Source organism: Sciurus vulgaris, assembly GCF_902686455.1.
Source record: "Sciurus vulgaris genome assembly, chromosome: 13".
NCBI classification, from domain to species: domain Eukaryota; kingdom Metazoa; phylum Chordata; class Mammalia; order Rodentia; family Sciuridae; genus Sciurus; species Sciurus vulgaris.
Genome location: NC_136474.1, coordinates 47687019 through 47710891, shown reverse-complemented (window position 1 = coordinate 47710891; position 23873 = coordinate 47687019). Strand labels below are relative to the sequence as shown.

Below are 23873 nucleotides of genomic sequence, written 5' to 3'. Positions count from 1 at the left end.
TACTGAGGATTGCTTTAGCTATTCTGGGTTTCTCATTCTTCCAGATGAATTTCATGATTGCTTGCTCTATTTGTGTAAGGTACATCATTGGGACTTTAATTGGAATTGCATTGAATCTATATAGCACTTTTGGTAGTATGGCCATTTTGACAATATTAATTCTGCCTATCCAAGAACATGGGAGATCTTTCCATCTTCTAAGGTTTTCTTTACTTTCTTTCTTTAGTGTTCTGTAGTTCTCATTGTAGAGGTCTTTCACCTCTTTTGTGAGATTGATTCCCAAGTATTTTATTTTTTTCGAGGCTATTGAGAATGGGGTAGTTTTCCTAATTTCTCTTTCTGAAGATTCATCACTTATGTATAAAAAAGCATTGGATTTATGAGCATTGATCTTGTAACCTGCTACTTTACTGAATTCACTTATGTGTTCTAAGAGTTTTCTGGTGGAATTTCCAGGTTCCTCTAAATATATAATCATGTCATCAGCGAACAGGGATAGTTTGAGTTCTTTTTGAATTCGTATCCCTTTAAGTTCTTTGGTTTGTCTAATTGCTCTGGCTAGATCTCAAGGACGATGTTGAATAGAAGTGGTGAAAGAGGGAATCCCTGCCTTGTTCCAGTTTTTAGAGTGAATGCTTTCAGTTTTTTACCATTTAGAATGATATTGGCCATGGGCTTAGCTTAGATGGCCTTTACAATGTTAAGGAATGTTCCCAGTACCCCGATTTTTTCCTAGTGTTTTGAGCATGAAGGGATGCTGTATTTTATCGAATGTTTTTTCTGCATCTATTGAAATAATCATGTGATTTTTAACTTTAAGTCTGTTAATATGGTGAATGACATTTATTGATTTCCGGATGTTGAACCAACCTTGCATCCCTGGGATAAAACCCACTTGATCATGGTGCACTATCTTTTTAATATGTTTTTGTATGCGATTTGCTAAAATTTTGTTGAGAATTTTTGTGTCGATGTTCATTAAGGGTATTGGTCTGAAATTTTCTTTCCTCGATGTGTCTCTGTCTGGTTTAAGTATCACGGTGATATTGGCTTCATAGAATGAGTTTGGGAAGGTTCCCTCCTCTTCTATTTCACGGAATACTTTGAGGAGTATTGGAATGAGCTCTTCTTTAAAGGTTTTGTAGAACTCAGCTGAGAACCCATCTGGTCCCAGACTTTTCTTTGTTGGTAGGCTTTTGATGACCTCTTCTATTTCATTGCTTGAAATTGATTTATATAAGTTGTGTATGTCCTCCTGGTTCAGTTTAGGTAATCCATATGTCTCTAGAAACTTGTTGTTGTCTTCGCGGTTTTCTGTTCTGTTGGAGTATAGATTTTCAAAATAGCTTCTAATTATGTTTTGTGTTTCACTTGTGTCTGTTGTGATATTTCTTTGTTCATTCCGAATTTTAGTAATTTGAGTTTTCTCCCTCTTTCTCTTTGTTAGTGTGGCTAAAGGTTTATCAATTTTGTTTATATTTTCAAAGAACCAACTATTTATTTTGTTAATTTTTCCAATTGTTTCTTTTGTTTCAATTTCATTGATTTTGGCTCTGATCTTTAACTATTTCCTGTCTTCTACTACTTTTGGTGTTGCTCTGCTCTTCTTTTTCTAGGGCTTTGAGCTGTAGTATTAAGTCGTTTATTTGTTGATTTCTACTTCTTTTGTTGAATGTGCCCCATGAAATAAATCTTCCTTTAAGTACTGCTTTCATAGTGTCCCAGAGATTTTGATATGATGTGTCTTTGTTCTCGTTTACTTCTAAGAATTTTTTAATTTCCCTCCTGATGTCTTCTGTTATCCATTCATCATATAATAGTGTGTTATTTAATCTCCAGGTATTGGAGAAGTTTCTGTTTTTTATTCTGTCATTTATTTCTAATTTCAATCCATTATGATCTGATAGAGTACAAGGTAGTATCTCTATCTTCTTGTATTTGCTAACAGTAGCTTTGTGGCATAAAATACAGTCTGCTTTAGAGAAGGATCCATGTGCTGCTGAGAAGAAAGTGTATTCGTTCTTTGTTGGATGGTATATTCTATATAAGTCAGTTAAGTCTAAATTGTTGATTGTGTTATTGAGATCTGTGCTTTCTTTATTCAATTTTTGTTTGGAAGATCTACCCAGTGGTGAGAGAGGTGTGTTGAAATCGCCTAGTATTATTGTGTTGTGGTCTGTTTGATTTCTGGAATTGAGAAGGATTTGTTTGACGTACATGGATGAGCCAATGTTCGGGGCATAGATGTTTATGATTGTTATGTCTTGCTGATTTATGCTTCCCTTAAGCAGTATGTAATGTCCTTCTTTATCCCTTCTGACTAGTTTTGGCTTGAAGTCCACATTATCTGAAATGAGGATGGATACTCCAGCTTTTTTGCTGTGTCTGTGTGCATGGTATGTTTTTTCCCATCCTTTCACCTTTAGTCTGTGGGTATCTCTTTCTATGAGATGAGTCTCTTGCAGGCAGCATATTGTTGGATTTTTCTTTTTAATCCAATATTCCAGTCTATGTCTTTTGATTGAGTTCAGGCCATTAACATTCAGGGTTATTATTGTGATATGATTTGTATTCCCAGTCATTTGACTCATTTTTGTTTTTTGACATGATTTAGTTTCTCCTTTATTTGGCTGTTCCTTTAGGCTAGTTTCTCCTGTTGCTGATTTGCATCGTTGTTTTTCATCTCTTCCTCATGGAATATTTCCTGAGAATGTTCTTAATGCCGGCTTTCTTTTTGTAAATTCCTTTAGCTTTTGTTTATCATGGAAGGATCTTATTTCGTCGTCAAATGTGAAAGTAAGTTTTGCTGGGTATAAGATTCTTGGTTGGCATCCGTTTTCTTTCAGGGCTTGGTAAATGTTGTTCCAGGCTCTTCTAGCTTTTAGGGTCTGGATTGAAAAATCTGCTGATATTCTTTTTGGTTTCCTCCTGAATGTAATTTGATTCTTTTCTCTCGCGGCCTTTAAAATTCTCTTTATTTTCTGTTAGGTATTTTCATAATAATGTGCCTTGGTGTGGGTCTGTTGTAATTTTGTATATTTGGAGTCCTATAAGCCTCTTGTACTTGGTTTTCCATTTCATTCTTCAGATTTGGGAAATTTTCTGATATTATTTCATTGAATAGATTGTTCATTCCTTTGGTTTGTTTCTCTAAGCCTTCCTCAATCCCAATAATTCTTAAATTTGGCCTTTTCATGATATCCCATAGTTCTTGTAGATTCTGTTCATGATTTCTTACCATCTTCTCTGGTCAACTTTGTTTTCAAGATTAAATATTTTGTCTTCAATGTCTGAGGTTCTGTCTTCCAGGTGTTCTATCCTATTGGTCATGCTTTCTATGGAGTTTTTAACTTGGTTTATTGTTTCCTTCATTTCAAGGATTTCTGGTTTTTTTTTTTTTTTTTTTTTTTTTAGTATCTCTAACTCTTTATTGAAATGATCTCTTGCTTCCTGTATTTGCTCTTTTAACTGTTGATTGGTGCGATCATTTAATGCCTGCATTTGCTCTTTCATCTCCTCCTTCAATGCCTGCATTTGCTCTTTCATCTCCTCGTTTGCTTCCCTGATTGTTTTAATTATGTACATTCTGAACTCCCTTTCTGACGTTTCTTCTGCTGTGCTGTCGTTTGGTTTTATTGATATAGTATCTAGGTTTGGTTGGGACATTTTCTTCCCTTGTTTTCTCATATTGGTCAGATGTCAGTGGGACTCTGAGATATTGCAGATTTCCTCTATTGGCTTATAGTGTCCCTGTAGATTTCCAGTGTATCACCTCCCAGCCTTCAGTAGCCTGAAGTCTTGGAGTAACTTGATAATGCAGTGCTTCTGAAAAAAGCTGCCCCTAGCCCACTACTGGTTCTAGGGCTTGGAGCTGGCTCTGTGTGGATAGGCTCTCACTGCGGGGCCTGCTCCGAGAAGCTGGCCGTGTGGGAGGAGCCCACTGCTGGAGTGCGCAGGGCTGCTTGGGGAAGACTCTAGCTGCCCTGGCCTACTCTGATAAGCCGCCCCTATCCGGGCCTGCCGACCAGGCCGAGCTTCACCGGGTGGGGGAGACTCACCCCGTGGCTCTATTTTAGTCCGAGTCTCTCAATGCTTCCCCTTCTTGAATCCTGGGTTCTGGAGTGACTGGAGATGCAGTCACCCTCTAGTCCGCCATCTTGGATCGCTCTACCTGTTCTTTTGAGTTTTTTTCTTTACTGATTTTCAGTAGTTTAATCTTGATGTTCTTTGGTGGGGTTTTGTTTTCTTTTGTTCTTTTTTTCCCTCCCTCCCTCCCTTCCTTCCTTTCTCCTCTTTATTTTTTTTTTTTAAATCTGTGTTTATTTGTGGTACTGGGGCTCAAACCCAGGGCCTCATACAGCTAGGTAAGCACTTTACCACTGAGCTACATTCCCAGCCGCAGTGGGGTTTTCTTTTTGTTTGTTCTGTTTGAACTTCTGGATTTATGGGCTTAGTTTTTATTAAATCTGGAAGACTGTAACTATTTTTTTAAAAATTTTGATTCATTGTACACAAATGGGGTACAATTTTTATTTATCCTGTTGTACAGGAAGTAGAGTCACACCGTTTGCATAATCATACATGTACATAGGGTAATGTTTGTCTCATTCTGTTTTCTTTTCTTCCCTCCACCCCTTCCCCACCCTTCCCCACCCCTTATTTTTCTCTATACTAATCCATCCTTCCTCCATTGTTGTCTCCCCCCCTCCGTTACGTATCATCATCGACTTATCATAGAAATCATTTGGCCTTTGGTTTTTTGGTATTGGCTTATTTCACTTAGCCTGATATTCTCCAACTTCATTCATTTCCCTGCAAATGCCATGATTTTATTCTTCTTTATCCTGAATAATTTTCCATTGTGTATATATGCCACCGTTTCTTTATCCATTAATCTATTGAAGGGCATCTAGCTTGGTTCCACATTCTGGCTGTTGTGAATTGAGCTGCTATAAATATTGATGTAGCTGTGTCACACTGATTTTAAGTCCTTCAGGCTATTTGTTAAAAAAAAATTTTTTTTTCTGTCTCTTCTTTTGAATCTCGAGTTACACTTATGTTCCTATTGGGTAGTTTTTGCCTGTTGTAGACTTTCATATGAATGGAATTATAAAAGATATATTCTTTGGTGTCTTACTATATTCACTTAGCATAATGTTGAGATTTAGTTCCATTGTAAGTATATGATTGTTCCTTTTTTGTTTATCTGTTCATATGTAGATAGTTCTTTTGACTGATTAATAAACTACTGGGAATCTTCATCTTTGTAGGTATATGGTTTCTGTATCTTTTTTTTTTTTTTCTTCTTTTTTTCCCACAGATTAAACAGAGTTTCACTAAGTTGCTGAGGCAACTTGGACATTGAACTTGGACTACTGCTGCCTCAGCCTCCTGAGTTGCTGGGATGATAGGCATGTTTGACAGTGCCTGGGTCATTTGTTACCTTACTGATTTTATTTTTTCTTCCTGTTTTATTTTCTTCTTTTCTATTTTGGTTTCAATTTGTTTTCTTCTAGCTTCTTCAGGGAAAAGCTTACCTAGTTTACTAATTTTAAGCCTGTTTTGTTTCTCTTTTACTGCCTATATCCTCTTTTCCCTATTTTTTTTTTTTTTTTTTTTTTTTGAGATGGTGTCCAGGTTACCCAAATTGGCCTTGAACTTGTGATCTTCCTGCCTCTGGCTCCCAAGTGCCTGGGATTACAGGCCCATTTTTATATTGTCCTTTGCTCATTTTTGTAATTGTTGGTTTGCCTTCTCTTAGTTTTTTGGATGGTATGTGGTATACTACCATTGTGGTATAATTTTTTTCTAGTTTTGTCCTTTTTTGGGGGGGGTGGGTGGCCCTGGGAATTAAACCCAGGGACATTTAATCACTGAGTCACATCTCCAGTCCTTTTTTTATTTATTTTGAGATGAGGTCTCACTAATTTGCCTAAGGCCTTGCTAAATTGCTGAGGCTGGATTCAAATTCATGATCCTCTTGCCTCAGCCTCCTGAGCCACTGGGATCATAGGTGTGCACCACTGAGCCTGGCTTCTTTTCAGTTTTGACCATGATGATGCTTTACAGAATTTTTCAAGATTTATGTAGTTAATAAATTAAAAATATATATATTGTTAATTAAAAAAATCTTCCAGTACTGAATGCTTTTCTTTTTGATTCTTTCACTGTTTTTATTATTTGGAAAACTGATAGTATTTCTTTTCTTTATTATCCAGTTTTCTTCAACATCCTTTGTATAATCTAGTCCCCTTGTAGTTTCAAATGGCATTGTTTAAAATTTTTATTCTTTTTCAGAAATTCCCTAGCTATTGTCAATGAATATAAATTTGCCCCATGTATCATTTTATTAAGTTTTAAAAGGAATAGCTTTAAATTTATGTAATAATTTATAATCACAACTTTAAGTTTTAAATTTATCCATTCACAATCTGTTATGTCCTTCAATTTAGATTTCCTTTATTTTTTAAACATGCCTAAGTGAAGCTTTATAATTTATTTTTTATTGAAGTATCAACATATTTTTTGTTTTGTTTACTCTGAGATGGTTTGTTGGTGTTTTTCTTTTCTCAGTGTTTTCTAACTCGATATTGCTGGTGTATATTCTTTAAATATTTGATTCCTGAGATAGTTGTTTTTGGAAAAAGATTCTTTAATGATGGCTTAGTACTGCTTGGGTATTATAAAAAAATCTAAGTAAAAAGGTAATATGACTGATAAGCGATGATGACACATAATGGGGGGCAGGAGGGGGCAGGAATGGAGGAAGGAGGGACTGTATAGAGGGAAAAGAGGGGTGGGAGGGGTGGGGGGGAAGGGAAAAATAACAGAATGAATCAAAAACTATTATCCTAGGTAAATGTATGATTACACAAATGGTACGCCTCTACTTCATGTGTAAGCAGAGAAACAAGATGTATCCTATTTGTTTACAATAAAAATAAATTAAAAAACAAAAAACAAAACAACGAAAAGGTAATACGTCAAGGTTTATTGGATTCGATATAGTGTTTTTAAAAAATTTTTGTTTAGTTGTCAGTGGACCTTTGTTTTGTTCATTCATTTATAAGCAGTGCTAAGAATTGAACCCAGTGCCTCACGCATGTTAGGCAAGCACTCTATCATTGAGCTACAATGTATTCAACCCAATATAAGTGTTCTTAAGACTATGAGTGGTTGATTTTAGTAATTCTCTAATTTTAATCCTCATTTGGATTTTTTAAAAAATATCTGTTTCTTATGTCCTTCCCTGCTTTTAAATTTTTTTTTTTTTTTAGTTTTTCATGGACCTTTATTTTATTCATTTATTTGTATGTGGTGCTGAGAATTGAACCCAGTGCCTCGCTGGGTGCTCTGCACTAAGGCAAATGCTGTACCACTGAGCTACAAATTCAGCCCATCCTTCCCTGCTTTTTTTTTTTTTTTTCTTTTTTTCAAACCTTTATTTCTTGGCCCTACCTTTCTTCTTTCTCCTGTATTCATGTCCTCTATTTAAGATATTGAGTAAGACAATAAGGTTTTATTTTCACATATGAAGATTACAAGATTTAGGATGACAGTGTCTTCATTGTTTTTCTAATTTCATATATTCAGTGTTTTCACTTTATGTGTAAAATTATAAAATTGAATAGTTTGAACTGATTTATTCTATTTAATGTTTCCTAATAATGGAGATTTTGGTGCTCTGAAAATATTTGTAGTCATATGTAAGTGATTGTATAGTTACACAATAGACATTCATAGAAAATATCTTACTATTTTTAGTTTATTTGTTATGGGGAGAAATGATGCTACTAAATGTTAATGATCATTTGAGAAATTCCTTCCTTTCCAGTACTGTACACATTAACAGTATTTTATGGCAACATTTTTTTTTCTCTGTTTTATTCAGGTATAATTGATACAGGGTAAAAGTTATCTGTTACCAGGGAAAATTTTGATGAGTTTGGGTGATTTTATACCGTTGGGTAACCACCCCACAATCATGATTTAGTAGTTATATTACTCTTAAAAGTTTCTTCGTGTTCCTTTACAGATAGACAGTGACCCCTGGTGTGAAGAAACTGCCCCAGTACTCTTTAATTTTTTAATTCAATCATTTTTAGTAGTTTACTTACAAAGGTTTTGTGATTTTCACTACAGTCTAATTTTAGAATATTACCATTACCCCAGAAAGAAACTCAGGTTCATTTAGTCACTTCTTCTTACCTCCAACCCTAGGTAACCACAAATTTACTTTCTTAACTTCACCATTTTTTTAGTCAATAAATAGAATCATGTAATATGTTTTCTTTTGTTTCTTTTTATTGGACATAAATATTAACTTTTCCAGATTCTCATGAAATTAAATTTTTTTTTTTTAAAACAGGGAATGACTCTACTAATGATGGGGTCAGCAGACGCTCTTCCAGAAGAACCTTCAGCTAAAACTGTCTTCGTAGAAGACATGACAGAAGAACAGTTAGCCTCTGCTGTAAGACATAACTGCAATTTTTTAATTTTTAAAAATTTTAAATTTGTAGTTGTAGATAGACAGCATGCCTTTATTTATTTGTATGTGGTGCTGTGGATCCAACCTAGTTCCTCCCACATGCTAGGAAAGCGCTCTGCCACTGAGGTACAGCCCCAGCCAGACAACCACATTTTGGATGTGTTCACCCCCCGCTTTTTTTTTTTTTTTTTTTTTTTTTTTTTTTGCAGAGGGTACCAAGGATTAAACTCAGGAGCACTCAGTCACTAAGCCACATCCCCAGCTCTATTTCGTATTTTATTTAGAGACAGGATCTCACTGCATTGCTTAGTGCCTTGCTTTTGCTGAGTCTGGCTTTGAACTCCTGATCCTTCTGTCTCAGCCTCCTGAGTTGCTGGGATTACAGGCCTGCACCACTGTGCCTGACTGTTCACTACTTTTTTAAAGATAATTATTAAGATGTCTTTCAGAAAGTAACCTCTAAACATTTTAATCATTATTATCAAGATGCATTTTTCTTAAGTATTTTTTTAATTGTCAATGGAACTTTTTTATTTGTTTATCTATAGTGCTGAGTATGGAACCCAGGGCCTCACACATGCCAAGCAAGTGCTCAACCACTGAGCCACAACTCCAGCCCCTCAAGATGTGTTTTTAGCAGTAAAGAAGAATGTTTGTATTTTGAAATTAGCTTATAGTCAATCATATGATTATTATTATTTTTAATACAGTCAATACACTTTGATTGTTATTGCTTCTCTAACTTGCAAGTGAATTTATTTAGGGTTTACTTCCATTTAGCTTTAAAAATAAAGTTCATAAGATAGGACTGATGCTTATAAACTTCAAAACTATTAGATTTTACGGGCCATAACTTTTTATTTTACAGATGAGTTTTTGTAGGATATACATAAAGTTTTTATATAAAGTAAATTAATATCTGCAATAAATGTCTGGCAGATAGCACTGTTTAAGTAATGTTTACTGTTATTGATAAAACAGAAGCAAAGAGTACTTTAAATGCCAGGGTCTTTAAATTCTTCAAATACTCTGTGTTAAGTTATCCAATTACCCTGAAGGTTTTTTTCTTTTGCAGTGGTAGGAATTAAACCCAGGACTTTGCTTGCTTTTTGTGCTCTACCACTGAGCTACAACCCAGCCCATATCGTGAATGCAAATTCATAATCAGTTTAAAACTGGCCAAGACATGTGTCAATATTTTTTTTAACATGCACCATTTATGGTGTCATTCTTTTTGGTTCATTTTGTTTTTTGGGTGTTTTTTAAGTGTTTCTCTGCATATGTTGCTTTCCTGTTTTTTTCATAAGCTTACAAAGGAGGTAGGACTCATGGTAGTTTTTACTCTCAAGAAGGAACTAAAGCAGAATTAGCATGATGCAAATAAAATCTTTTTACTGAGTGAAAGTGCAGTATAAGTTGTTAGGGCCTGGTAAATGGTACTTGGTTTGATGTGTGAACTTTAGTGATATATATATGTATATGCCATGTCATTTTATAAATATGAATTAATCTTTTTTTAAAATCAGATGGAATTACCATGTGGGTTGACAAATCTTGGTAACACTTGTTACATGAATGCTACAGTTCAATGTATTCGATCTGTGCCTGAACTCAAAGATGCCCTTAAAAGGTAAGACTAAAGAGAAATGGTTTCAAGTTTTGGGTGAGGAAGGTTCATGTTTGGGTGGATAGTAGTGTTTTGATTTTTAGCATCTTTATTGAGATATTCATTTATCATACCAGTCATTCTTTTTTCAAGTGTTCAGTGGTTTTTATTATATTTATAAGGTTGTGCAGCTCACCAGTCTAATTTTAGAATCTGTGCCTCCAAAAGGAAACCTGTAGCTCTTTGCCAGTTGCTTCCTATATCCTTCCAGCTACTTCTAGTCCGAGGTGACCATTGATTCACTTTCTGTCTTATAAATTTGCCCATTCTGGGCATTTCTTATATGTAAATGGAGTCATATACTGTGTGGTCTTCTTGTGAAGAAGACTTCTTTTCACTTAGCATAATAATTTCAAGGTTTATTCATAGGATATAGCAACATGTCATTCCTTTTTAAATATTGCATTGTCTGCATTTATAAAATTTTACCCTTTTGTTCTGTTGATGGGCATTTGGATTGTGTCCACTTCTGGGCTATTGTGAGTAATATTGCTATAAACAGATATTTATAAATTTTTGTGTGGACAAATTGTTTTCATTTCTCTTGGTTATATACCTGGGAATGGACTGCTCAGACATGTGTTAACTCTGTTTAATATTTTGAGGAACTGTCAAACTGTTTTCTTAAATAGCTTTAGCATTGTACATTCTCACTAGCAATGTAAGAGGGTTCTAATTTCTCCACATCTATTCCAGTACTTATTATCATGAGAAATAAGCAGTGAAAAGAACAAAACAAAACTGACATACAAATCTGCAGAAATGTTGAGACTTTCTCCAGGGCATGATACATAATTTTTTTTTTCAAATGTGGAGAAAAAAATTAGACATGAAACATAGTTCTAGAAATGCTAATGTTTATAATATAAGAAGTAGCTGATAGAGGAGAGACTTTATCTATAGGAATAATGACTATAAATGTCCCAGAGTTTAGGACAAGAGTCGTCAGACTAAAAGTGCCCACTGAGCATTAAGATAAAAGAAACGCAAACTTGGAACTTTTCTAAGAACTTTGCTTAGAAAAGTTTGAAAAACAAAAATAGCCCTAAAGCCACATGCAGTGGCACAAGCCTGTAATCCCAGTGGCCGGGGAGGCTGAGGCAGGAGGATCATGAGTTCAAAGTCAGCCTCAGCAAAGGTAAGGCACTAAGCAACTCAGTGAGACCCTGTCTCTAAATAAAATACAAAAAAGGGCTGGGGATGTGGCTTAGTGGCTGAGTACCCCTGAGTTCAATCCCCAGTACTATAGATTAAAAAAAAAAAAAAAAAAAAAAAAAGCCCTAAAAACTACAAACAGAAAAGAGTAAGAATCAAAACTGATACATATTTTGTTAGTAAGCATGAGCACATGGAAATAGTGGAAAAATACTTATGAACCACCAGAGTAAAATAACTGACAGCGGCACACACCTCTTGCTGTGGTGTTGGTTGTTGATGTTGTTGTTCTTTGTCCTCTCTTCCCTCTCTTTCTCCCTCTTCTACCCTCTACCCTCTCTCCTCTCTCTGGTTGTGAATCCTGCTTTCATTTTTCTGAAATTTGGAAGTATTCTTTTTTTTTCCTATTTGGTTCTTTAAGAACTTTTTTTTTTTGGTCGTGGCAGTTTCAAAAGATGTAAAGAAAAGAAAAACAAAACTCTTCAGTTGGATATAGTTTAACAGTATTTTCTGTGATCTCTTTCATTCTATTTATGTAAGCATAGAGTATAGTTTTTTAAAAATTGAGTATAACTTACATCTGGTGAAATGTACATACCTTAAGTACTTAGTTTGATCAGTTTTTTCCCCTTTGCATTTTACATTTACTCTATAATCTGTTTTCCTATCAAAGTAGAACATTTCGGTCATAAAGTTTACGCTTTTTCTCAGTGAACGCTCATCCTTTCTGCTCAACTTTAGCAACTTTTGATTTCATTTTAGTCTGCACATTCTGGAACTTAAAATAAATGAAATCATATTGGATGTACTTTTTTTTTCTTTTTTGAATCTGACTTGTTTCAGCAGAAAGTTTTTGAGGTTCACATTATTGATTGTATTGGTAGTTCTGTTTGTCAGTTATTGTCAGTGTTGGGTGATAATCTTTTTTCCTTTTAGCTTCTGTAGTGGGTGTGTAGTACATAAGCATAGTTTTCGTCACAGTGAATGTGTGATTGCTCTCCTCCCTCAGTGTTTGTTACAAATGATAATTTCTGATCCTTTGTTCTAAGATACTTTATGGGTAATGACTGGTTTATTTCCTTTGGATGATTATTGGACTGTTGAGCTATTGTAAATTAACTTGGCATCATAAATCTAAAAAGTGAATTTAGAATTCCTTTAATAGACCTCTTCACTTTATAAATAAGCAAATTGACTTGAAACTTAAGTGACATATTTAATATTCCACAGGAAGTTAGTGCTGAATGTAGGTGTGTATTTTTTAAAACCATACAGTGCCTTTTTTTAAAACCATAAAATGCTTAAATGAGCAAGACAAGAAAAAATTACTCTTGAGAAATAGTTGAGGGTGTCATCCCTTCTTTTAACTGATTTCTTCTCATTTGAGTTTCAGGATGAGTTTAATCCTATTTAATTCTGGCTTAACATTCCTAGGTATGCAGGTGCCTTGAGAGCTTCAGGGGAAATGGCTTCAGCGCAGTATATTACTGCAGGTCAGTATGATAAATTTATCATAAATATTTATAAATATATAAAATACATATAGCTTAAGAATATAAAATATATATAAATTATAAATATTAGTATAAATATTCAATAAATATTATTCACGTATTTTTTAACTACCTTTTCAGTTTACAAAATATTTTGTATATCACTTCATTTAAATTTGAAGTACTTTTATATTCACATTAAATAATTTGAAACTTGTTATACAAATTATAAACCAGTGATGTATTTTTTTGGAAAAATAATCTTGGATTTTTTGAAATTATAATTTTGGTTTCAGGTTCTATTAAATACATACATGTTTGGGAATGACTTTGGGGATAGCCAGAAATAAGTTTTAACATGGTTGATGTAATCATTATAAAAGTCTTAGTGGTTGTTAGTGTAAAGAAGTGATGTTTATGAATAGAAGTAGAAAAGAAAAATTTTAATTTTTAATTTTATCTTTTTGGAGGTGCACACAAGGGCTTCATGTGTGCTGATGAGCATGAGCTCTACCATGGAGTTATACAGCCCTAGAAATTCTTAAAGGATAGAAATAACTTTTTTATATGAGAAGAATTTTGGACGTTTTTACAGTTGAGTACTCTCTTAAATCATTGGAATAGATTGATAGGGTTTTTGCAGCCATACTTCCCCCCCCCAACACCTTTATTGAAATGTAATTCACATACTATACATTCACCCATTGAAGTGTACTATTCATTATCTAATATATTCACAGTGTTGAATGTCACCACAGTTAATTTTAAAACGTTTTTATTCAAAACAAACAAACCCCTCTATAATGCAATTTCATAACATTAAGTAATCTTCTTCCTCTAATCTGCTTTTAGTCTTATAGATTTGCCTATTCTGGACATTTGCTTTAAATAGATTTATAGACTATAGCAGTGTGGTCTTTTGTGATTGGTTTCCTTTACTTCATATAATGTTGTCAAGGTTCATCCACATTGTAGCGTATATCAGTACTTCATTCTTTTTATTGCTAAATAAGTTTCTGTTTTATGGACATGTTACATTTCATTTATTCATCATCCATGAATATTTGAATTGTCCACTTTTGACTCCTGAATACTGTTAACATTCGTGTGCTAATATTTGTGTGAATGTATGTTTTCATTTCTCCTGTGTATATATCTAGGTGGAATTTTTGGGTCATATGGTAACTTTATATTTAACCTTTTGAGGAAACTGCCAGACTGTTCCCAAAGGAGCTGTGGCATTTTATATGCCCTGTAGTGGTGTATGAGGGTTTGATTTTTCCACATCCTGGTGAACATTTAGCATTCTTTTTTACTTTAGCCATCCTAGGGGTGCAAGGTGTTATCTCATTGTTATCAACCATTAATTTTTAGTATTATAAACAGTAGGTTTTTTTTTTTTTTTTTTTTGGGCATCATTTTGAGTTAAATTTTAATTTGAATTTTCTTCTGTTAGTATATTTGTTTTATTTGTCGGAGTTTTCAGCGAGAAGGTTGATTATTTTTATCTAGTTCATTTGATTTTTTTTTTTTTTTTTTCTTTTTGTGTATCTAAGTGATTCAGAATTTCAGCAACTTGTCCTGCATCATATAGGAGGTTTATAGTATTGGTGGGTGAAAGTACTATTGTTTTACATTTTTTCTTTTTTTTTAAACTTCTCTCTCTGATACTAGCAATTGAACCTAGGGTGCTTGACCACTGAGCTATACTCCCAGATACCAACCCTTTTTAAAATTAGGCTCTTGCTAAGTTGCCAAGATTAGCCTCGAACTTGCAGTCCTGCCTTCCAAACATTTTTGCTTCTTGACTTTTAAACTTTATTTTGAAATTTAAATGTACAGAAAGGTTATGTGAATTTATCACTTTTTGTCACATCTGGTTTCTCATTTCTCTATAATGCTTGCAGTTTTCTTCTGACTCATTTTAGAATAAGGTGCCAGGCATGTCTTTTTTTAATAATTTTTTTAGTTGTAGATGGATACAATAGCTTTATTTTTATTTATTGTATTTATTTATGTAGTGCTGAGGATTGAACCCAGTGCCCTACACATGTGAGGGAAGTGCTCTACCACTAAGCCACAACCCCAGCCCAACTTTATGTCTTTGATTCTTGAATGTTTACTATGTATTTCCTAAGAATAAGGGCATTATTTATGACTATAAGATAGTCATCCATTTTCAAAGTCTGGTAGTTTAACACTACTTACTGTTTGATTTTTTTATTTTGTTTTGTTTTTTTTGTGGTACTGGGGATCGAACTCAGGGCCTTGTGCTTGCGAGGCAAGCACTCTACCCCTGAGCTATCTCCCTGACTTTTTTAAAAATACAGACTTCATTTGGACTTTGCCACTTGTCTTACTGTTTTCCATTATAGTGTTTTTCAGTGTCAAGATCCAATTTAGGATTACACGTTGCATTTAATTACTGTTGTCATTTACTGCCGTACCACCCTGAACGTGCCCAATCTCATCTGGTCTTGGAAGTTTTGTTGTCATATCTTATTAGTCTTTTAATCTGTATTGTGTTTCTTCTTCTTTTCTTTTTAGGTGGTGGTACTGGGAATTGAACCACCCAGGGACACTTTACCACGCCCTTTTTAGTTTTTATTTTGAGACAGAGTTTTGCTAAGTTGTTGAGTCTGATCTTGAACTTATGGTCCTCTGCCTCAGCCTCCTGAGTTGCTGGGATTACAGGCATGTCCTACCATGCCTGCCTCCTTAATATATTTTAATTTAATTTTTTTTTAAACATCTGGCTTAATTTTTTTATTCAAGAGCCCTGCTTGGTGCTGATGGCATCGTATTTGTTGTTGTCTCTATAATAATGACGGATGACATTTTACATCTTAGGTGTTAATAAAGCAATACATGATAAAATAGGTTAGAGTTTTTCTAGAAAAGGTAATGTGTGATAGCTATGAAGACAGCAGAGGAGATTCTGAACTTTGAGAGCATAGCTGATTTCAAGACTAAGATTTAAGACTGGTAGGTGAGGATTAGTGGGGAAAGGTTTTGAGGATGGCAAGTAATTTTGGTTTTTAGCTGTTTGATAAGAAGTGTGTAAGGAGTCATATTTCAGTGTTCAGGAGTTCAGTAGATGGGAACCAACTGTGTGTTTAAAGGAAGGTAATTTGGTTGGACGTGGTGATCTCATGACCTAAGGGCAGAATGGCAGAACCTGATGATATGCTTGTTTGATCCCTGGACAGAGGTTATGTGTTCTCTGTATTGAGTTAATACACCCTGCCTTGTTTGGGGAAGACAAAGTCTGACAAGAAGAAAGACAGCAACAGGACTCAGAAGTTGTTTATAGGCTGGTGAATCTTTAAGATTTAAAAATTAGTATTTTTTTAAAATTATTAGTAGTGCAACAATTGTGAAAGAATAGATATACTTAAATATAGTTAAGCAGGGTTTTCTTATTTAAGAATTAAGAATTTATAGTAGCATGTATTAAATATATCATTATTATTCTAAGGCAATGTTTCTTTGTTTTTAAGCCCTTAGAGATTTGTTTGATTCCATGGATAAAACTTCTTCTAGTATTCCACCTATTATTCTACTGCAATTTTTGCACATGGCTTTCCCACAGTTTGCGGAGAAGGGTGAACAAGGACAATATCTTCAACAGGTAATTAGGGCAAGATTTTTTTCATTAAGTATAAACTTGGGTTTCCTATACTTATTTATATTTCCAAATATATTAAGTAATATGTCTGCTCTTGTTTATACCACAGTATTCTCTTGCCTACTGTAGGGCAGTAGCCTGTTTACTCTTACATTGTCTATTCTTTTTGCTCCTTAGCAGTGTTTTTCCATATAGCACCCAGTGTCCTTTTAAAAATGTAAGTAGGACTGGGGATTTAGGTCAGTGGCAGAGAGTGTACATAGCATAGGTAAGGCCCTAAATTCTATCCCCAGCACAAACACAAAAAGGATAAATAGATTTCTGCCAGGCACTTGTTTAGTACCCAGTAGTGATTTTCTGCCCCAGTCCTAAATCATACTAGCTCCCTGCTGCCTCTCTGAGCTTGTCAGTACTACACCTTTTTCTTGCTCACCTCTTTCCAGCCACATTGACTTCCTTGGCCTTCCTTTAAACCCTTCTCTTCCAGTAGTGCCTTTGCTCTTGTTCCCTTTGCTAATAGGTAAGTATGTGGCTGGCCCCCTTAGGTCTCATGGCTCCATAGCTTACCTTGACTATCTTATTGAAATAACATCCTTCCCTTCCAATGATCACTTTCTGCTCCCATACTACCTTTTTCCCCTTCATAGACCTTATTTATACTTGAATTTATATATATATATATATATATATTTAAAAAATATTTTTTTAGTTGTCAATGGACCTTTATTTTATTTATTTATATGTGGTGCTGAGAATTGAACCCAGTGCCTAATGCATGCTAGGCAAGCACTCTACACTGAGCCACAACTCCACAAATTTATGTTTTGTATATCTGTGTTTGCCACTGGGACTTCAATTTTTTTTTCACTATGTATGTCAGATATCTATAATAGTACAATTAGGAGCTCAATGAATATTAGCTGAATGAATAACTATTCTGGTATTCATTTTTTTTTTTTTTTTTTAAGATCTTACAAATTTGGTTGAATACTTTTAAAGAAATCACTTTTTCCCTTTGGAAATAGTAATTATTTTGGAAGGATTTTATAAACCAGCAACTGTCACTGCTGGAATTACCGCATTGTTTCTTTAAATTACAGGATGCTAATGAATGTTGGATACAAATGATGCGAGTATTACAACAAAAATTGGAAGCCATAGAAGATGATTCTGTTAAAGAGGTAATTGAAATACATTTGTGATTATAGACTTTCATTATACCATTCAATGTTGGTTTTTTTAATCCCGCCAAAAGATTGAAATAAATTCCTCTTAATAGGTAGATAAGTATTTGAATGTTTTAGATGGTCAACTTGTGGTTGGAATTTGATAGATTGAATCTGATATTTAATTTAGTGCATTATTTATTAAGCTTACTCTATTAATGTTGTTGAGCATCTGTAATCTTTTGGTAATATTTTTGAATCAGATGGATTTTATAGAAAGGGACTACATTAAAAAAAAATCTTAAATACATATAAAAACCTGGATTGTGTAGAAGGAAAAATACAAATTAATATCTATATAAAGTAAAACTGGAATTTTAATTTCATTTTAAATTTTGCAGACAGATTCTTCATCTGCATCAGCAGTGACACCTTCTAAAAAGAAAAGTTTAATCGATCAATTCTTCGGTGTTGAATTTGAAACGACGTATCCTTATGAGCCAAGATTTGTATAGACTATAACTTAAGAAAAAGTAAAAATTGGTGTGTTTGCTTGGGTAGCTATACTAAAATTGGAACCATACAGAGATGATTAGCATGAACCCTACATAAGAATAACATGCAACTTTGAAGTGTTCCATATTTTTTTAAGTATTTAGTTTAAATTTACTAATAGTCCATGGTTAATATCTTATGAGAATATATTTTGTAATCCTACTTTTTTAAAAAAAGGCAAATTGACATAATAGCATGGTTGGTTGATAGCATTAAAAATACTCTTCAGAGGTTTTCATGCCTAAAAAAAATTATAATAATGGAAATTGGGCATTAATAAAAATGTATACATTGGAGTTATCTTGAAGTTTAGATAAACATATTTACTGTAATGACAGGATTTTTTCCCTAAGAACATCTTGAATATTTTTACTAGAGGCTATGTCATTATCTCATAGAGAATTTTAATGAAATTAAGCGTTTCATTTACATTATATAAACAAGATGGATCCAATTTATAAAACATGAATTCAGGAAAGGATCATTTTCTAGTTTCTGGGTAGAAACTTAGAAAAGATTTTTTGATTTGTCTTTGGGTTATTAAGGCCATTTTAAGATCACAATAAATGCCAACATATTTGTCGAGAGTTTATTGCAGTTTATCTTTAATATGTCCATTACTTGTTATAGAGTAGGCATATGAACATTCTGAAGTATGGGAGACCAATATATTTTATTTTTTTAAAATATATTATTTTTTAGTTGTTGATGGACCTTTTTTTCTTTATTTTTTTTATTTATATGCTGTGCTGAGAATTGAACCCAGTGCCTCACAGATGCTAGGCAAGCGCTCTACCACTGAGTCACAACCCCAGCTTCCAATATATTTTAAATGCCAGTGAATGATTATTAATTTAATAGCATTAGAATAATTAAGTATATTCAAGATTAAAACAAATCAAATACCTGTTGGCATTCCTTATCTTATTTTTTGCAAAGCATGAAATGTACAGAATCCGAAGAAGAAGAAGTCACCAAAGGAAAGGAAAATCAACTTCAGCTTAGCTGTTTTATTAATCAGGAAGTCAAGTATCTTTTTACAGGACTTAAATTGGTAAGGACAATCAACATCAATTCTCATTCTTGAATGCCTGCTTACTAAAATTTATTTGTAACCCCAAAGACAAAGTTCATTGTGCTTAATGATGATATGCAGACACATTATGCAACAGCACAGATTTTCAGTTGCCTGACATATCCAATCCCAGCGGAGGTCAAACAGGATAATACTCTGTCTTCTCCTTTCACTTTGTATACTATGTGCAAGTGTCCCTTTTTTTGAAGTAATTTTAGTACTTTTTTTTTTTTTTTTTTTATGTGTGCCTTTTGTTGGCGTTTTCAGTGTTTAAAATGATCTCTAAGCATAGTGCCAAAGTGCTGTCTATGTCCTCAATGTGGGAAGGCTGTGATATACCTGAGGAAATACATGTGTTAGACAAGCTTCATTTGCACATGAGTTATGGTGCTGTTGACTTTAAGTTCAATGTTAATGAATTGACACTATGTATGAAACAAAGTGTCTTTAAACACATATGTAAAGCAAGGTTATATATTGACTGATTGATGGAAAGGTTGTGACCAGAGGCTTTCAGGAACCTAACCTTGTTTTTGCTCGGGACAGTGATTCAGTATTCACTAATTTAATGCTTATGGTGACAGTGTAAACATAAGCAATGTGGATAACAAGAATCAACGGTATATTAAAAAATGAAACCTGAGGATTTCATTTTGTAGACAAAAGCGCTACTGATGTGGTCACATAAATCATGTACAAGTCCAAGGCATCAAATAATGAAATACAAGTGTTAATTAGAGAGTTCAGAATGGAATGCTTTGGCAGACTCTTCAGGATAACATTTTCTTGTTAATTTTGTACAATTATAGAAAAATATACTTGGAAGTTCTAGAGGAAGGTTGGTTGGTGATAATAGGTTAGCATGACTGATGGATATCATCATGCCAGCTATACTTTCTTGAAAAACATGTATTCCTGAGGTGTATTTATTTTCTTTATAGTTTTTAAGGTTTCTGTCATTATTTGTTTTGTTTTTTCTTGAGTAATTTTTTTTTACTTAAATAATAAAGGCCACAAAATAACAATGAACTGTACAAAGTGGTTTATAATTTTGCTCTGTTTTTCTTCTTTGTTGCCAAATAAGCTTGATTAAATGTTAAAAACAAAACAAAACCAAAACAAAACTGTTCTACAGTGATTTCTTTTTTAAAGTGATTAGTAATTTTTAAAAATCAGACTTTAAAAAATCATGAATAAATGTAACAAGCTTAAGTATAAGTTATTTTAATTCAGATTTCTTTTTTGTTTAGTAGTACTAAATTTTATTATGAATTATTCCTAAGTTTTTAATATATAACATTGGAAGTAATAGCTGATCTTTATTGAATATACAGTAAGGCAAAAAGTTTCCCAGGTTTTTCATGTACACTAACTTGTGTACTTCTAACAGCAGCTCTGTAATGTAGATTCTGATATCACCTTTAGTATCTTGCCTACAGTTACATAGTTGCAGAAGTGCTGGTTGAGATATGCATAGTGGCTAAAGGCTTCCTCATGTCCTTTAGATGAACAGAGGTTTTCTGTGTTATGGCTTCTCAGATTTAAAAATACATGATTGATGTTGGAAGGTTTTTGTACATAAAGCATAAAGAACAAGTGTTTCCTACATTGTCTTATTTTTTCTGAGTTTTTTGATATTCCATAAATAGAGGAATGATAAAAGGCTTTGTTATATAAAATAGAATATAACTGTTTTGAACCTGAGTAATATTTGGGTCATAAGTTCAAAACTTCAAACATTTATACTCAGGAGTTCTGAACTGTATAAATTACTTGATGCCTTACAAAAACTGACTAATATCTAAAAATCTTCTATCAAATTGTTTTTTCTAATGGTATAAATCCATTGATGTGCTGTATGTTCTCTATTAACTGCTATTTTTAAAAAAAGAATTTGAAATGTGATTCTGTGTTGCAGATAGAAATCATTTTAAAACTTTTTTTTGTTTATAGCGACTTCAGGAAGAAATCACCAAACAGTCTCCGACATTGCAAAGAAATGCTTTGTATATCAAATCTGTAAGTTGTACATTTCCTTGTGAAATTGAATTTCATTTCTTTGAAAGGTTTTCAGTTTTACCCAATCTTTGTTTCTACCACCAAAGAATTAAAAACTTGTATTCAGGTATAAAGGATTTCTTTCTATTTTTTCTCCTTAGTCTAAGATCAGCCGACTACCTGCTTACTTAACTATTCAGATGGTTCGATTTTTTTATAAAGAGAAGGAATCTGTGAATGCCAAAGTTCTTAAGGTTAGTAGTGAACTTTAGTTTTGTTATAAAACAAAATTCTTTGAAGGTAACCTCTAACTTATAATAGGTGTATTTATTCCTTTAGGAATAGTTAAGCTTTTTTTTTTTTTAATAGTTAGGGAAGTCATCAACATTAGTCATGTGGTTCTAAACACAAGAATGTATATTGGAATTATTTGTTGTCCTTTTTATTTTTTTTTTTGGTCCCAGGGATTGAACCCAGGGGCTCTCACCAGTTGAGCCACATCCCTAGCCCTTTTTCTTTTTATTTTGAGACAGGATATCACTAAGTTTGCTGAGGCTGACTTTGAATTTGTAATCCTCCTGCCTCAGCCTCCCAAACTGCTGGGATTACAGTCATGCGCCATGGTGTCCAGCTCCTATCCTTTTTATTTTTAATTATACAAATGTCTGGCTTCTCCCTCTAGCCCCAGACATCTAATTAAGTTTTGGGTGAGGCTTGGGGTATTGTATTTGTCAGAATATTCACAGATAATTCTGATGGCTCTCCTCTGCTCCCCAGAAACACTGCCTTAGGCCAGATCTTTCTCTTCAGAGATACCAGTTCAGGTTTGAGATGGGAATAATAAAGGAGACAGTAAAGCACACTGCATTATGTTCTAGGTGGTTTCTTTCCTCCAGGTAAAAAGAGAGCTAAATCACTAGTGCTGAAAGAATATTTAAATGATAATCCCATGCCTTAGGAGCCAGCGCTATGATTAAACTGCTGAACTGTGGCTGTACTACAAGTCCACAGAATTTCTGATCCTTCTGAGAGGTAGACAGTTCTATCCTTTTGAGCTGAAATTCATAGCACAGCTTCTTAATAGTCTTAGTGTTATAAGAGGTCAAATACAGGTTAAGTATCTACTAGTGTTTACCTCAGTACATTTTAATGTAAGTTGTTAAACTCGATTAGTATTGTTTCTAGGTAAAATTGTTTTTCAAAAAAAAAAAAAAAAAAAGTTGTGATTTAACTCCAGTGTTGGGGATCCATTATTTTCACAGCAACAAGTCCAGTAATTAATCGTGAATTGCTGCTTCTGTCATAATAAATTTTAGTACCTCTTCTGTGGTCAGTTTTGTGAACAGGCATATTTCATGGTAAAACATTTGGAAAGTTCTTACCTTAAAGTTAGAAGCAGGTGATTCTTGAGAAGTTCTAAGAGGTCTTATCCAATTGCAGAGTGTTCTGTATAATTTTCACAGATTTCATTTGCAGTTTTATTTAAATTATGAAAACATGACTTTAAAAACATGATAGATACTTAAAAGAACAATCTATGTCTTTTAACTTTTTTTTTTTTTTTTTTTTGGGTTGGTATGTAGGATGTTAAATTTCCTCTTATGTTGGATGTATATGAACTGTGTACACCAGAACTTCAGGAGAAAATGATCTCTTTTCGATCAAAATTCAAGGATCTAGAAGATAAAAAAGTGAATCAACAGCCAAATACAGTAGGTTCTTATTGCTGACTTTCTAATGTTACTATTTTAATCTTAAATCCTTGCTCAGCAGTTATTTGTTCTATTAACCTATAGTAAAAATGGATGAGCCTGCTTTTCAGTTGAGATGTGTACATCCTACATGTACTGGTGTAAGCCTTTGAAGTTTTTTTTAAAATGTATTTTTATTAGTTATTGATGGACCTTTGTTTAATTATTTATATTCGATGCTCAGAATCGAACCCAGTGCCTCACACATTCAAGGCCAGTGCTCTACCATGGCGCCGCAAAGCCCATCGCAAGCCTTTGAAGTTTTAAGTGTAAAATTAACAAAAAATATAAAAAATGGGAACCCTACCTCTGGTAAACCAGTCCTTTGGGGGTAGAATAAGCTTAATATTTCTTTTCCCTTATAATGTGCAGCTTCTTTCCTATTTATCTCATGGCACTTCACATAAAATCTTAGAATTTTCTGTGTAATTATTTTCCTTGTAAGATGAAGAAATATCTTTTTTTAAAAAAAATTTTAGATGAAATTAGAGGTACACAACAAAGTCATTTTTAAGTAGATGCTACTGGTATGCCTGGAAATGCTAAAATCACAGTGGTAACAGCTTTGTATTTTATCAGTTATATTATTTTAGGTTGAGTTAAGCTATGGCTGAATGTTGAATTTTGTTCTTCATAATTTTTTTGTTTTTTTTTTGGTGCTGGGGATGTTCTTCAGAATTAAAAATTTTCTGGTAACTAGAAGTATTTCAAGTTTTAAATTCTGTAGTTTACTATTTGTTATGTGTGTGTTGAAAGCATTTTTTAAAAATTTGAGACATTATATATAATGTAGAATCCCATTCAGTTAGAAGAAAGACGAAATAACAGAGAATCTCGAGGCATTTTTACCCACTTTGCCCCAGTGGTAACATCTTGGCACATCTGTAATACAGTA

General features: G+C 33.5%; 1 protein-coding gene across 3 annotated transcripts in view; it reads left to right on the top strand.

The window, feature by feature from the left end:
- USP14 (ubiquitin specific peptidase 14) overlaps positions 1-23873 on the top strand; it is a 44762-nt gene that overhangs the window by 13206 nt on the left and 7683 nt on the right. For all 3 annotated transcript variants that reach the window (XM_079108345.1, XM_079108344.1, XM_079108346.1), the window contains 10 exons: positions 8369-8473; positions 10018-10121; positions 12747-12805; positions 16306-16436; positions 17534-17614; positions 18001-18086; positions 19094-19208; positions 21183-21248; positions 21389-21481; positions 22811-22939. In XM_079108345.1, the coding sequence (XP_078964471.1) occupies positions 8369-8473; positions 10018-10121; positions 12747-12805; positions 16306-16436; positions 17534-17614; positions 18001-18086; positions 19094-19208; positions 21183-21248; positions 21389-21481; positions 22811-22939 (969 nt within the window). The remainder of the gene's footprint in view (positions 1-8368; positions 8474-10017; positions 10122-12746; positions 12806-16305; positions 16437-17533; positions 17615-18000; positions 18087-19093; positions 19209-21182; positions 21249-21388; positions 21482-22810; positions 22940-23873) is intronic.